Genomic DNA, 10,969 nt, shown 5'->3' with positions numbered 1-10,969 from the left:
CGCTGACGCTGGGTTATTTCCTCTGCTAGTTTATTTGTGTCAAACAAAGTAGTGACATTCTACGTCGACTTAAACATCTCGTGTGGTTACGTGCTCATGTATTTGGTGGAGATTGGCCAAGGCGACCTCACCCTGACCCGTTTCCATGTAGTGAAGAAGAGAATTTTGCATTAGTGGGGAAAAGACCAAAGGATCGACGACACTCGGGGCAGCCCTTTGAAAGAGCGAAAGTAGCGACAGAAATTGCCCCGCCTGGTGCCCTCGCTTGGCTGGGATAGGCTCCAGCACTCCTTCAAAGGAATGAATTCCAAAAATAGAGAAACCACGCGAGGATGCTTCGCTCTCCCGTGCGTCACTTCAAACTTACTTGGACCTTTTCCCAACTCGTCGGCGCCGGTAGACCATTTTGAGCGGGAACGTTCTTTCGGTCCAAAAGCCACCCTTTTGACGCCACCGCAAAATGTGAGGGACGGTCGCAAAAGAGAGCTGTGAATTTTTGGAACCTTTCAAAATTGGCCCGGTGAGATTTGCTCCAAATTAAGGAGGGGGACAAGGCGGGGACCGCGGTAAAAGCAGAACACGCCCGTCAAACCCAAAAGTGTCACTCGGTCACGGTGGCTGCGCGTTATTGCTGTTGTCTGTGTAGGTGGTGCACCCCCATCCTCTTGGGGCTCCTGTGAGGCCGCGGCAGCGCGGCGGCGGCGAAGGCGGGGTCAAAGTCCACGAGGCGGGGCGAAACGTCCGGCGAGCCCCGCGCCGGGCCGTCCTCCTCGCCGTCCGGGCTGGAGGCGGTGCCCTCGTCCTCCTCTTCCTCGCCGTCGGAGAAGGCCGCGGCGGAGAGCGGCGCGGCCGTCTCGTCCGCCGACATCCGCTGCCAGTTGGCCAGGAGGTCCTCGGAGGAACTGGCCGAGCTGGCCCCCGCGCTGGGTCCCTGGCAAAACAAAAAAAGCGTGAAAAACCTCAAAGGAGCTCCCGCCTCCCCGTCTCATCGGATACTTTGGGTTAGGGAACCCCGACAAATGGACCCCGACGACCGGACTTTGGATCCCGAAAGGCTCTCCGTACACTCCGGCCAACAACCCAGACGGATATCCTCCAAAGCAGGTCGCCGGCCACATTTCCCAACGGAGCTTCCTAGTTGGCGGGAGCGTACGGGATACAAAGCACGGGACGCGGGGTCCCATTCCCGTCGGTTCGCCCCGAACGATCGAGGACCACCGGGCCACCCACCTGGGGCGGACTGCTGAAGGGGCTGGACTGAGCCGAAGGCGCGTCGGTGTCGCGAGGGGGCGCCTTGGCGGCCGCTCGCTCGCCGCGTAGGCCCAGCGAGATGGCCTGCCGCGTGGCGTAGGTGCAGTTGGGCAGCGGGCCGTTCTTGGGGATCTTGACCTTGTCGTCCGAGGAAAACTCGATCACCTTGCGTCCCGGGCACAGCGGGTTGGGCGGCGGCGGCGCCGGGTACGGGTCCAGCTTGTCGAAAGAGGCCGTCGCTGCCGCCGCCGCCTCCTCCTCATCCTCCTCCTCCTCCCCCCCACCACGGGCCAGCTCCGGCGGCGCGATGTCCTCGCCCCCCGCCGTCATGTCCACGTGCACAAAGACATCCTCGCCCGGCGGGCGGCCCCCGCTGCCCGAGCGCGCCGAGTTGAGGAGCAGCGGCTCGGGTTTCTCCAGCACGCGGGCGATGACGGAGGTGGGCACGGCGTCGGACGGCGTCAGGCTCAGCGTGTCGGGGTCCTGGCCGCAGGAGGCGGGGCTCGGCCAGGCCAGCCCACCGCTCTTCATCTGTTTCTTCAACATGTCCTGAAGTTCGCACGGCAGCTGTGCGGAAAAGAAAGTCACGTTGGCTTTTTCCGGCCAGACCCCGGCCCGTGCGTGTCTCGTCCCGACAAAGAATGTGACGTAGAATGTTGGACAAGATACACTTTAAAATGTTGCCGCCGCGGACGGACGGAGACGGCGACACGACGCTACTTACGTCGGCAAACTTGTGGTTCCGGAAGTGCGACTTGTTACATTTGAGCAGCTGCACGGCCAGGTTGCAGTCCAGCCGGTAGCGTTCCTGAAAGGAGGGGGAGAGGCCGGGGTTATTTATTTGTCAAGAACCAAGAAAATGGAGCCGGCTCCAGGTGACTTTGTGCCCGTCGTCCGCTACCACTCGGGGTTTGAGTCGCCAAAGCCCTGGCTCCCTGACTTCTTTGCCCCCCCAAAAAAGGGCGGTCGGTGCTCAGCCACAGAATCTCACGTTGAGTTCCTCCAGGCGGTCTACGGCGTTCTTGGCCTCCAGCAGCTTGTTGGTGAGCTCCACCATCTCCCGGTCCATGGTCTTCTTGTCTCGCTCCACCGTCCGCAGCTGCAAGCGTTAAAAAAAAAAGACTGGCTCAGCGGGGGCGAGGGCGAGAAAGAGGAGGCCCGGGCGGTGGGATGATAGAGAGGGGGCAAGGGAGGGGGAGAGAGAGAGGGAGGGAGCAAGGGTGTGGCAGGGGGAGGTGAAGAATGAAAAAGATGAAGCCAACCGCATGGACCCAGGTCTGACTGACGGCGGCCTGATGATGGCGACGGTGTGGTGGCGGCGGCGGCGGTGATGACGGCGGCCGCGCATCGTCGAGACGCAGCGTGAAAGGAAGACCAAAAATCATGCGATTGATGACACGAGGCTCACCGGACCGACCATCTCGCGACGGTGAGTGAAAAATTTTAGTGGTCATTTTGTTTGCGAAGGGATACGCCAAGAAGCTTTGGGAGGCTACCCTCACAAAGACCCCCCAGCCCAGCCCAGCCCAGAACGCAGACCGGCCCGCCCCCCGTTCTCGCCTCGTCGGCTCATCGATCGATGGCTCACGCGCGTGGGCCCCGTTGCGCTGGAATGATCACACAACGCAGGGCGGTCAATTTGTTCGGGGTCGGGTTTTCGGGCTTGCCTTATTTGCCGTTACTCTTGACAGATTTGTGTTCTTTTGCGGGATTGATTGATTTTTGTCCAAAGCTAGGTCACTTCCTGTATATTTGGGCACTTTTTCCAGGCACTTTCTGCAAACGTATCGGCTGATGAATGGGACCGCTGGAAAGAAAGGTTGGCCAATTTTGCCACAAGTGTTATCATTTGGGGGAGAAAACCAAAAAGATGCTGAACCGAAAAGCGCAGAGCAAAGCATCCTTGCCACGAATAATTCCACATGCGTCTTGCGAGAGGAGGAGGAGGAGGAGGAGCAGAAGGCCCAGTATGCCACTTACCAGCGCGTGAAGTTTCTCTTCCAGGTCCTGATTGGCCCTTTGAGACGCCGTGTAGCTGTTCTGGAGTCTGCGGACGGAAAAGCGCAGCGCCACGTCAGGTAAGGGCGCCGCTTGGGTTAGGGCTTAAACCTAACCCTAGCCGGCGTGGAGAAATGCTGGCTCGCCGCTTTGGCCTCAAACACGCCTAAAGGGGAGGTCACGCGCCGCGCCGCGCCGCCTTGGGAGCGAGGGCTCACTCGCCTGCGAAACTTGTCCCTCATCTTGTCCAGGTCGTCTCTGGTGCGGCTCAGCTCCGCCTCCATGTAATGGCGGCTGCCGTCAAACTCCGCCTCCATGGCCTCCATCTTGCGAGCCGAGAGCGACAGGCGCCGACGCAGGTCCTCCTTCTGCCGCTCCAGGAGCCTGCCGTGGACAAACGGCGTCCTCCGTTAAAGGCGCTCCACCCCAAGAAGCGCCGGCCAAAACTAGGAAATGCCTTTTATGGAGAAACTGCGCCAGGATGCCTTTCCTCCCGTTGTCAGGTTCCGCTTAGTGTTGCTTAGGTTGTGATTTCCCCCCCCCCAAATTTCAGAGCTTTATCATGGTTTTTGATCAAAGATTCCAAAAAGCTCCAACCAGATGTCAACCTTTCTGGCATTTTCTTTTTTCTTTTCGCACAAATGTTTGTTTAGCCACCATCGTAAGCGTCAGGGGCGAAATCTAAAGCCAGCCTGCATGCTGCCAACATTTGGAAGTTACTCACTCGACAGTCTTTAGAATACTCGTAGTCAAATACTAGTGGGGAAAAAACCTCTTGTATTTTAGGGTAGCTACTACAATGGCTATTTCTAATGGCCAGAATGGGACTAAAACCTTTCCTGGCTCGAACGCAAAATGACCAGAAAGTGAGCCGTGGGTCACTTCCTGTATATGTTTGGTCACTGCCCGCTAGAATGGCGCAGTCAACGGCAGCTCAAGGGGCAATTTGCCCCCACGCCGTTTCTCCACAAACGGCGTGTTCTAGTTGGTCGGCCTCCTTCTTGTGCGAATGTTGCGTTTTGCTCAGAGCTGAGCCGGCGGGGCAACGGCCCGACGGACGGCTCTTTCCTCGAGCTCATCTCACCTGATGCGATCCGAGTCGGACAAATCCTCCTGAAAGAGACAAAAGCGCGTCAAGCATAGCCCGTGGCCAAGGAAACCTTCTTCCGTGCTTCAGGTGACAAGTGAGAGCATGGCCAATTGGTGCCAATCTTATGCCAGAACGGACCAAACTCCTCCCCTCGCTCCGACCATCTAAAGGAAAATAAAGCCAGCACCGACGCCGCCCCAATCTGCCTCCATTGGTCAGCTGAAAAGACCGAGGAAAGGGGGAGCGAGCGAGCGAGTGGTCGGGCTGTCGACGGCACCGCCACCACCCCCGCCTCCTCCTCCTCCTCAACCTCTTCCTCCTCGTCGTCACCTCCACCCACCTACCTTCACGCGTGAGTCAACTTCCCATTTTGTTAGAGCCGGTCCGGTTGGGCGGCCTCCGTTTACCTCGGAGGACCGGCGCAGATCCGCCACCCGAGCGTCCCAACGGCGCCTGCGATGGGCAGACTGGCCGTCCGACGGCGGCTTTCCCGCCGGGACGGGGACAAACGCCACGGGGCGGGCGACCCGTCGGGCCATTTGGTCCAGGAAGTCGGAGAAGCCGGCCTTCTCTTCCGATAACGCCGAGCGCCGCGGAGGAGGCGGCCGGCGGTCCAAAGGGGGCGGGCAGCCGTCCAACCGGGACTTGCCGATGACGGCGGCCTTCTTCAAGATGCTCTTCGGGGTCGGGGCGGCGACGCCGAGAGATTCTCTCGCCGGCTCGTCGGCATTCCGCAGCGGACGGGCCGCAAAGCCGGCCTCGGCCTCGGCCGTCGCCGGGCACGGGCCCCGCGAGCGCTCCGGGATACGCCGATGACATTTGTAGACAACGGGAGGAGGCGCGGGTGCCTTTACCTGACCACGGTCCGTCCCTTGCATCGGAGGCGGCGGCGCCGAGAGCCCGTGAGGAGCCTCGCGATGCTGCGGCGGCGGCGGCGGGGCCGGGGGCCCGTGACGAGCTTCGCGATGCTGCGGCGGAGCTTTGCGGTACGGCTTCCTGGACGGGGCCACGCCGCTCATCCTGGGCCTCTCTTCCTGTCACAGAAGAATTCCGCAAAAGCGCTAGCATCGGCGACCCCGACCCGCCTCCGACGCGAGCGAGCGAGCGGTCCAAGCTTGCGGTGGCCTACTGGCGTCTGGTTGGCGCGGGCCGGAACCTGACGCCAGCCCGGGGCCGAGCATTGATCTCGCAATGTTTCCACAACAGGAAATGCGGCCGCATCGATCGGAACCGGGACGACCGTGACCGTGGCCGCGGCTCCGGATTTAGGAGCGGGCTGACTTCTAACCTTCCTTACGTTTGATTTCATTATTTGTATTTCCACTGACATTTCCCGTCCCGTCCCTATTGTAGAGGTCGACACCTAGCCACGCGGATTTGTTTTCAGCCAGCCGTATAGTACGGACAGGCATTAAGGTTATGTTGGCTGAAGATTTTTGTTCAACCACCTTTGGTACCACCTAAAGGCCATTCTAACAAAGCGGAGGCGCGGAAACAAAATGGAATTTTCAACTGACGTGAAGTTGTTCTTTTTCAATGGCTTTTCGGGGCACATCATTGGGAGGTTTTTGTGTGTGTTCTGTACTCAGGAGGGGGGAAAAAAGTGGCAGGTCAATGACCGAGTGTGCTTTTCGGACGAAGTGACAGTCAAATGGAGTGCATTCCAAAAAAGCACAAGGATGATGGGGTTACGTTAAGGATACATTGAAAATGGAGCATCTGCTTTTCAATGTTTGCAATGCTTCAAAGTTGAAAGTGGGGAGGGAATAGAAAGCAATATCAAACACGGAAAGAGCATTCTGACTATTCAAATAGAAAGCACGAAGGTGCCGGCTTTCCTCGCCGAGATGGTAGGTGTTGCCACGGCAACGTGTACATTCCGCTTCAAACTTTAGCGCGCACTCGCGCGCACTCGCGCGCACTCGCGCGAGCTGTATAGGGGCGGCTCTCTGGATTCGGTGGTGTCCGAACCGAATGACAAGTGCGAGCTGAAAACGCTGCCGTCCCGGAAGCAAGAGTGGTAAACCGCGTCCACCTGGACGCATCCGCAGCCCCCTACCCCCACTGTCTTCGTCCCTCTCTCTGTCCACCCCCACCACAACCCCCCACTCCCACTCCCACTCCCACTCACCTCGACGGGCGGACGTCGGTCGGGGGGCCGGGCGGAGCGCCGGCCCGTCGGCAGCTCGGCCGGCCGAGCTCAAAGTTCAGCCCGATCGGAGTGGCGGCTTCCAACGGAGCCGCGAGCGGCCCGAAATAGTAGGCCGGCGCGGCGGTTGCCTTTCGGGACGCTCGAATGACCGCTTTCCCCTTCTTCCTGCCTTCCTTCCTTTCTTTCTTTCTTCCTTCCTTCCAGGCAGCCGAACGCCCAAATCACTGGGATAAAGTTGAGGAGCGCTTAGCTAGAGCAGTTGCCATCTTCGGCCGCAAGGCACGATGGGTATAATCCTCCACCGAAATCCCGCTCCCTCGCCGCGCCTCCTGCCCAGTGACGTCATCAACGCGACGTCTACACGAATGCGGATCGTCGCATTTAGGCAAGTAGGCAGACTGGCTGCCACAAACAACGTGTTTAATCCTTTCCTTTCCCTTCCGATTTCAATTGGGTTTGAGATCTCATTTGACATGTGTAGTTATAAACAAATACAGCCGTTCCCGTACTTATGAAATGGATTGGTTTCGGAACTTTTTCCGTAACTTGAACATTTCGTGAGTAGAGCAGTACTTTGGAGGTAAATTCTTTCATTTGTTTGAACAAAAAATTAGCTCATCTTCTGTACCATTCATTAATAGCTTATTATTTCTTGAACCTGCAAGGCTAAATTTTTGATTCATCAGTTAATCATCACACAGTCAACACAAAAGCCAAAAACGCAACCTGGGCCTCAGTAGTATGATCATGAGATCATAAGTTTGTTTTCCCGTGTGCTAAAGAGATTGCCTTCGAGGGCACTGTTTCCCAACCACTGTACTGGTGGTGTGCCGCGGGGAATTGCAAGAAGTCATACAACGTAAAATTCTGAGAGAAAAATTCATATGAATATAACAAGATTAAAATTGAACTATTACAAGGTTAAAATCAAAATATGATGAATGTTAAATTATAGATGATACTATTACAAGATTCAAATTGTGAAAACGTCATTTTGTTGCTTATTTTTCTCTGACATCAACAAGAAGTTCTTTGGTTTCTAGGGTATCAACTTTTGGCGACGTAAAGTCGGTGTGAGCACAACATTTTTTTGTGTAATATTAGGATATTTTAGTAATATTTGGAGAAAAGTCATAAAATGATCCCATTAAAAACATGAAATTACTTATTTTTGCATCACTCAAACCGGAAGTTGTTCAGGGTCCGCAGTAACTTTTGGTGGCATTAGGTCTGTGTGAAAAATTACATTTTGGAATAATTTTGGAGGTTTATGTGATTCCTGCTGATAAAACTTTGATGAGAATGACTATTGGTAATACTATAGGTGACATCATTTTAAATTAAAAGATTTTCAGATGGTGGTGTCCCTTGAGATTTTTTCAATGCAAAAAGTGTGCCGCAGCTAAAAAAAAAAGTTGGGAAACACTCTCACGGGGGACTAATAAATATCCACAGAAGTTGACATGTGAAATGTAATTTTAAAAAAAACATACAGATGAAATGGTCTCGCACTCTTCCAAGTTTCACTACGTTCTTCAAGTCATCATGACGAAGAACTTCTCTGCAGCATGTATCCAAGCGACCGTTCACTACTTTAGCCATTTTGCTCCATGGAAAAAAGCAAGTATAAAATCTAAAAACCTTTAGGCATGTTGGAGGGTTTATTTGATTCTTGTTGATAAAGGTTTAATGAGAATGACACTATATTGTTAATTTTAAATTATAAGGTTTTCAAATGTTGGTGTGCCTTCTAATTTTTTCAAAGTAAAAAGTACCGCAGCTCTAAATAGTTATGGAAAAACGGGGTTAAGTCTACAGGTGCTTCTGCAGACCCTTAATCAACGCCACGTGTGGACGCCATCTTTGAAGTCGTCTCAAGCTGTCGTCTAATGTAAGTTTCTTGTAATTGATTAATGTTTTTCTCCGTTCCGCGTATTCTGGCATGTTTATTTGGCGTTAGCATCTTGTGCTGAAACTAGTTTATTACTCCAAAGTAACACAACGAACGCCCCGGAGTGGAGCGTGGCGGACCGGGCGTCAGGAACCCCTCTCGTCTCTCCGCCTTGTCGGACCCGCCGTTTCCGAACCTCTGCGGCTCCCTGTCAGGGCGCTCGGGCGAAGGTCGGGCGCCGCCCCGTCGGCACGCCCGCTACGTCCCCGCGCCCTGGCCCCAACTCCGAGGGCACTTTGGCTTGGCTTGCTTTGATTTTTCAAACACCCCCCTGACCCCCACGCTCTCCTTAGGTGTGGCAGATTCCCGATCACTCGATGATCCGACCCCGTCCACTCAAGCGGGTAGTATTGAAAGCGAGCGACGATAGTCCAAAATGCAAAGTGATTTTGGACAATTAAAGGAAATGGCATTTGACCTAGGGCAACGACCCACCACCAGCCTAAAAGTGCTGCTGCGTCTAATGGCTGAATGGAAATGACTTTGGTGGACTTGAATGAATCTTTCACATTGAACACCTGTAAAGTTTGCAATTTCCACCCTCTATTTGACACCATAAGCCATTTTTCCAACTGCGCCCATTTAGCACATTTTTTCCGCCACTGGCCCAAAACTTTCTATATACTTGCACGATGGTGAGGTGATCAAGGTGGGCTATTGTTTTCGGCTTGCTAACTCGTGAATGTCAGCCTTTCCATTTTCCAAAAAACTTGACATTGCTTCAGTGTGTTTTTGTTGTTGTTGTTGTTTTGTTTTGTTCACTTCACACTGTTTACTATTTTACTTTTTCCGTCTCCGCTTTCTCAGCAAGTCTGCAGTGTTGCCTGAAACTCTTTGGTGTCCAGCAAAAGTTACTTACTACCCTTACTAAAAATGCATTTTTGTGGTCAAATGAGCGGACGTTCAATAAGTCAGCCCGCTTAGTCCAAGCATTACGCTAATTCCATTCAAAACAGAAGAGTGGCGAAGCAGTGGAGACTTCCGTGTGTTTGTGGAGCTTTTAAAACATCAAAAATACAGTGATAAAAGCACCGTATAGCTCATAATTTCAAAATGAAAAAAGTTGCTCCATTAAAAAACACACTTCACTCCACAAGTACAATATTATGTGAATCCCCCTGAATGTTTTTTATGTGATACTGTAACTGTAAATCAAGGTTTTTTTTTCATAATTTCAAGACAAGGTGTGTCAATCCTAGCAGTACACATATTCAAAATTATGCAATTTAACTGATTAAATTTGGAGAAATTTGAAATTAAAGTTGCTACATGGGTACTTTGTAATGGTTGCACTTCCCATATTTGTGGTACTGTAAATAAAGACATTTTCATAGTTCACAGGCAAGGGCGGTCAGGTTTAGGGTTTGAGTCAGTGTTTTGCCTTGAGTGATGGTCCGGTGTGCCGCGGGAGATGACACTTTCCTAGCCTACATAATCCCTAATTGAAGTACGGCAATGTTGACGTTGAGTGGTCTGTGTCAACCAGGGTATGGACGGACACAAAGGAGAAAAAGGCGACTGCCGACTGGATGACAACTTGGTCAGTGGAGCGCACTTGGAGTCCACATCATGACATCTTGATATTGGGCAACTTTGTTTTCTTTCCCATCAGGTTCAAATGATTTCCCAGCCAGGGCCCCCTGGCCCACCAGGAGCTCCAGGGTTAGCTGGAGCCACTGTGAGTGACCCTCGCAATTCCGATGAAGTGGGGATTTGCGTCAAACCTAAATAAAAGCGGACAGAAAGACGCTCATTTGCAAATCACGTGAACTCTCCAACCTTCATTGACAATAATAGGCCCCAAATCCATTTCAATTACAGTGGTACCTCGACATACGATATTAATCCGTTCCGGGACTGAGATCGTACGTCGAGCTTTTCGTAACTCGAGTGGACGTTTCCCATTGAAATGAACTAAAAACAAATTAATTTGTTCCAACCCTCTGAAAAAAAACACAAAAACAGGATATTGGATTGGATTTTTTTTCCTTCTAATTTGCCATCAATTAACAAAGTAACACATAACTAGTGGTTTAATAGTAATAACATGTTTAATAGAAGTAAAATTAGACGAATTTCGAAGGGGGAAGAGAGAGAGACGGACAGAGAAAGGGGTGGGGGCGTTAATTCGTTCCAACCCTCTGAAAAAAACACCAAAAAGAGGATATTGGATTGGAAAAAAATGTTTCATTTCTTCTAATTCGCCATTTATTAACACATAACTAGTGTTTTAATAGTAATAAAATGTGTTTAATAGAAGTAAAGTTAGACGCATTTCGAAGGGGGAAGGGAGAGAGAGACGGACAGAGAGAAGGGTGGGGGCGTTAATTCGTTCCAACCCTCTGAAAAAACAAAAAATAGGATATTGGATTGGAAAAAAATGTTTTATTTCTTCAAATTCGCCATCTATTAACAAAGTAACACATAACTAGTGGTTTTATAGTAATAACATGTTTAATAGAAGTATAATTAGACGAGTTTCGAAGGGGGAAGAGAGAGAGACGGACAGAGAGAGGGGTGGGGGCGT

The 10,969-nt window shown here is 52.3% G+C and overlaps 1 protein-coding gene and 1 long non-coding RNA gene across 4 annotated transcripts; one reads left to right on the top strand and one right to left on the bottom strand.

The window, feature by feature from the left end:
- Positions 1-13: 13 nt before the first annotated feature.
- LOC144086286 (tight junction-associated protein 1-like) lies at positions 14-6,812 on the bottom strand. 3 transcript variants are annotated; one of them, XM_077616183.1, is made up of 10 exons: positions 6,471-6,812; positions 5,194-5,373; positions 4,334-4,362; positions 3,472-3,633; positions 3,232-3,298; positions 2,514-2,543; positions 2,243-2,350; positions 1,976-2,059; positions 1,231-1,818; positions 14-931 (listed from the first exon to the last, which is right to left on the bottom strand). In XM_077616183.1, exons 2-10 carry the CDS (start codon positions 5,356-5,358, stop codon positions 626-628), a joined length of 1,539 nt encoding a protein of 512 aa, XP_077472309.1. In that variant the 5' UTR covers positions 5,359-5,373; positions 6,471-6,812; the 3' UTR covers positions 14-625. The 3 variants fall into 3 exon arrangements, with proteins under 3 accessions (XP_077472309.1, XP_077472311.1, XP_077472310.1); XM_077616185.1 differs by lacking the exon at positions 5,194-5,373 and having other exon boundaries at positions 6,471-6,810; XM_077616184.1 differs by lacking the exon at positions 2,514-2,543 and having other exon boundaries at positions 6,471-6,809.
- Positions 6,284-10,206, top strand: LOC144086293 (uncharacterized). Its single transcript, XR_013304395.1, has 3 exons — positions 6,284-8,382; positions 9,929-9,982; positions 10,055-10,206. It is a non-coding gene; the product is annotated as an uncharacterized LOC144086293 (long non-coding RNA).
- Positions 10,207-10,969: the final 763 nt, after the last annotated feature.

The sequence above is a fragment of the Stigmatopora argus genome, chromosome 12 (genome assembly GCF_051989625.1).
Source record: "Stigmatopora argus isolate UIUO_Sarg chromosome 12, RoL_Sarg_1.0, whole genome shotgun sequence".
Taxonomy (NCBI): domain Eukaryota; kingdom Metazoa; phylum Chordata; class Actinopteri; order Syngnathiformes; family Syngnathidae; genus Stigmatopora; species Stigmatopora argus.
This window is presented reverse-complemented; position numbering and strand designations above follow the sequence as displayed.

What these genes read in the sequence shown, in the direction of transcription:
- LOC144086286 (XM_077616183.1), bottom strand. Translation starts at nt 5,358, where the DNA reads ATGAGCGGCGTGGCCCCGTCCAGGAAGCCGTACCGCAAAGCTCCGCCG. An exon ending in AAGAGAAACTTCACGCGCTG is followed by an intron (nt 2,544 to 3,231) that starts GTAAGTGGCATA and finishes CGCCATCATCAG; the next exon opens with GCCGCCGTCAGTCAGACCTG. An exon ending in CCTTCAGCAGTCCGCCCCAG is followed by an intron (nt 932 to 1,230) that starts GTGGGTGGCCCG and finishes TTGTTTTGCCAG; the next exon opens with GGACCCAGCGCGGGGGCCAG.